Raw genomic sequence first — 1,536 nt, 5'->3', positions numbered from 1 at the left:
ACCGCCCTGGGCTGGGGAAGCGAGGCGCAGCAGTGACCTCCTCGGTGTCGGCCAGCTTGTGCCATCTCTGGGTTTCATTTCCTAGGACCCTGGGTAGAGAGCTATGTGCTGTGAGCGGAGGGGAGAGGGCAGAGGACCTTCCCTCCCTGAAGTCCGGGCCTAGATTGAGGGGCACGGTTGCTGGCCATCTGGGAGTAGGCTTCTGCGCTGGTGGCCTGGCTGGCCAGAGGCCAGTGGCACTCAGGGCGGGCGCAGTGTCCCCTGGTGGATGGGAGGTGGCCCTGTACCTGGAACTGGGGTTGTGCGGGCTGGCTGCGCTCCACAGCTACATCACTGACCTCCAGGTCTTCACTCTCCAGGAGCAGGTCATCAGCCTCCTGGAGTCGCCAGCAAGGAAGCCCCAGCTGCCTGGACCAGCCGGTGCCTGGCTGGTCTTCTCGTCCTGGAGGGCTGGGTCTGCCAAGCTTGCCCTGTCCCTGTGCCCTGTCCCCTGTGCCCAAGGAGTGCAGCGGTGTAGGCAGTGACGGAGACCTCTCCCAGCGGCCGGCACCGGAATCTAGACCTCCCCGCTTGGGGCCCAGCTCAGGCTTTCTATCTGGTGGGCTGTGCTCCATGGACTATTGGGGCCCCTATGCTTTGGTGCAGGGTTCGCTGGACACATCCCCCCGCCCCCACCCTCTCAAAGCCTGGTGCTTGGCGGCCCATTAGTCCAGCCCAGTGAGGGGCTGCCTTGGGGAAACCCTAGAACCACAAGGTACTCTGCCTACGGGCTGCTGGACAGATTCAGTAAAACCTGCAGACCTGGAACAGACTGCAGACTGCGGAGAACGGGGTCAGAACCCCTCCTCTCTCCTCGTTGACACTCCTTCCTTCTACAACCCTGCACGGTTGACAAAGGCTATAGCTGGAACCTGCCCCCAGGCCCAGGCCCAGCCCAGACAGAACTTCTAGGCCTTCACTTCCCTCTTCGCAGTGAGAGGAGTGAGTGCAGTGGCTGCCTCACTTGCTAGCCCGGGCCTGGAGCGGGAAGGGTCCCAGAGAACAGAGGGTCATGCCACTGAGTGGACGTGGGGTCGCAGGAAGCGCCCTGCCCTGGTTTTCCCTCCTCCCGGTCTTAAACCCTGAGGTGCTCAGACCTGCACCGTAAATTCAAGTGCAAGTCAGGAAGAGTAGATTTGGAAAGGAAGCCCTGGCCACTAGGAGTGGGGGCCATCGCAGTGGTTCTCACGTTCTGAAACGCAAGCCTGCCTCTGAGCGTGGTGTCCCGAGCATTCGCACCTGCAAGGACCTGGCTTCGAATCCTGCTCCTGCTTAGGGAACTGCAGGGCCAGCGCGCTTCGGTCTCTCCCCCAACTTCAAGCAGCAAAGTGGCCACGTCCCAACCTCATACTGTGGCCGTAGCCCGGGGCAAAGAGCAAGAACCGGAACCCACACGCGATACCCCAGCCCACCTGAGACCGGGAGAAGGCAACTGAAGCTTTCCCTGGAGGAGAGGGCGCCCGCGGGCAGGCGCTGCCGAGCTGTGCCCGTGGCAAG

At 62.6% G+C, this 1,536-nt stretch overlaps 1 protein-coding gene across 1 annotated transcript in view; it reads right to left on the bottom strand.

The window, feature by feature from the left end:
* Positions 1-1,536, bottom strand: part of BARX1 (BARX homeobox 1) — a 14,234-nt gene that overhangs the window by 5,831 nt on the left and 6,867 nt on the right. The window contains exon 5 of the mRNA XM_014534200.1: positions 288-377. Within this exon, the coding sequence (XP_014389686.1) occupies positions 288-377 (90 nt within the window). The remainder of the gene's footprint in view (positions 1-287; positions 378-1,536) is intronic.

Source organism: Myotis brandtii, unplaced genomic scaffold, assembly GCF_000412655.1.
Source record: "Myotis brandtii unplaced genomic scaffold, ASM41265v1 scaffold1260, whole genome shotgun sequence".
Taxonomy (NCBI): Eukaryota; Metazoa; Chordata; class Mammalia; order Chiroptera; family Vespertilionidae; genus Myotis; species Myotis brandtii.
This window is presented reverse-complemented; position numbering and strand designations above follow the sequence as displayed.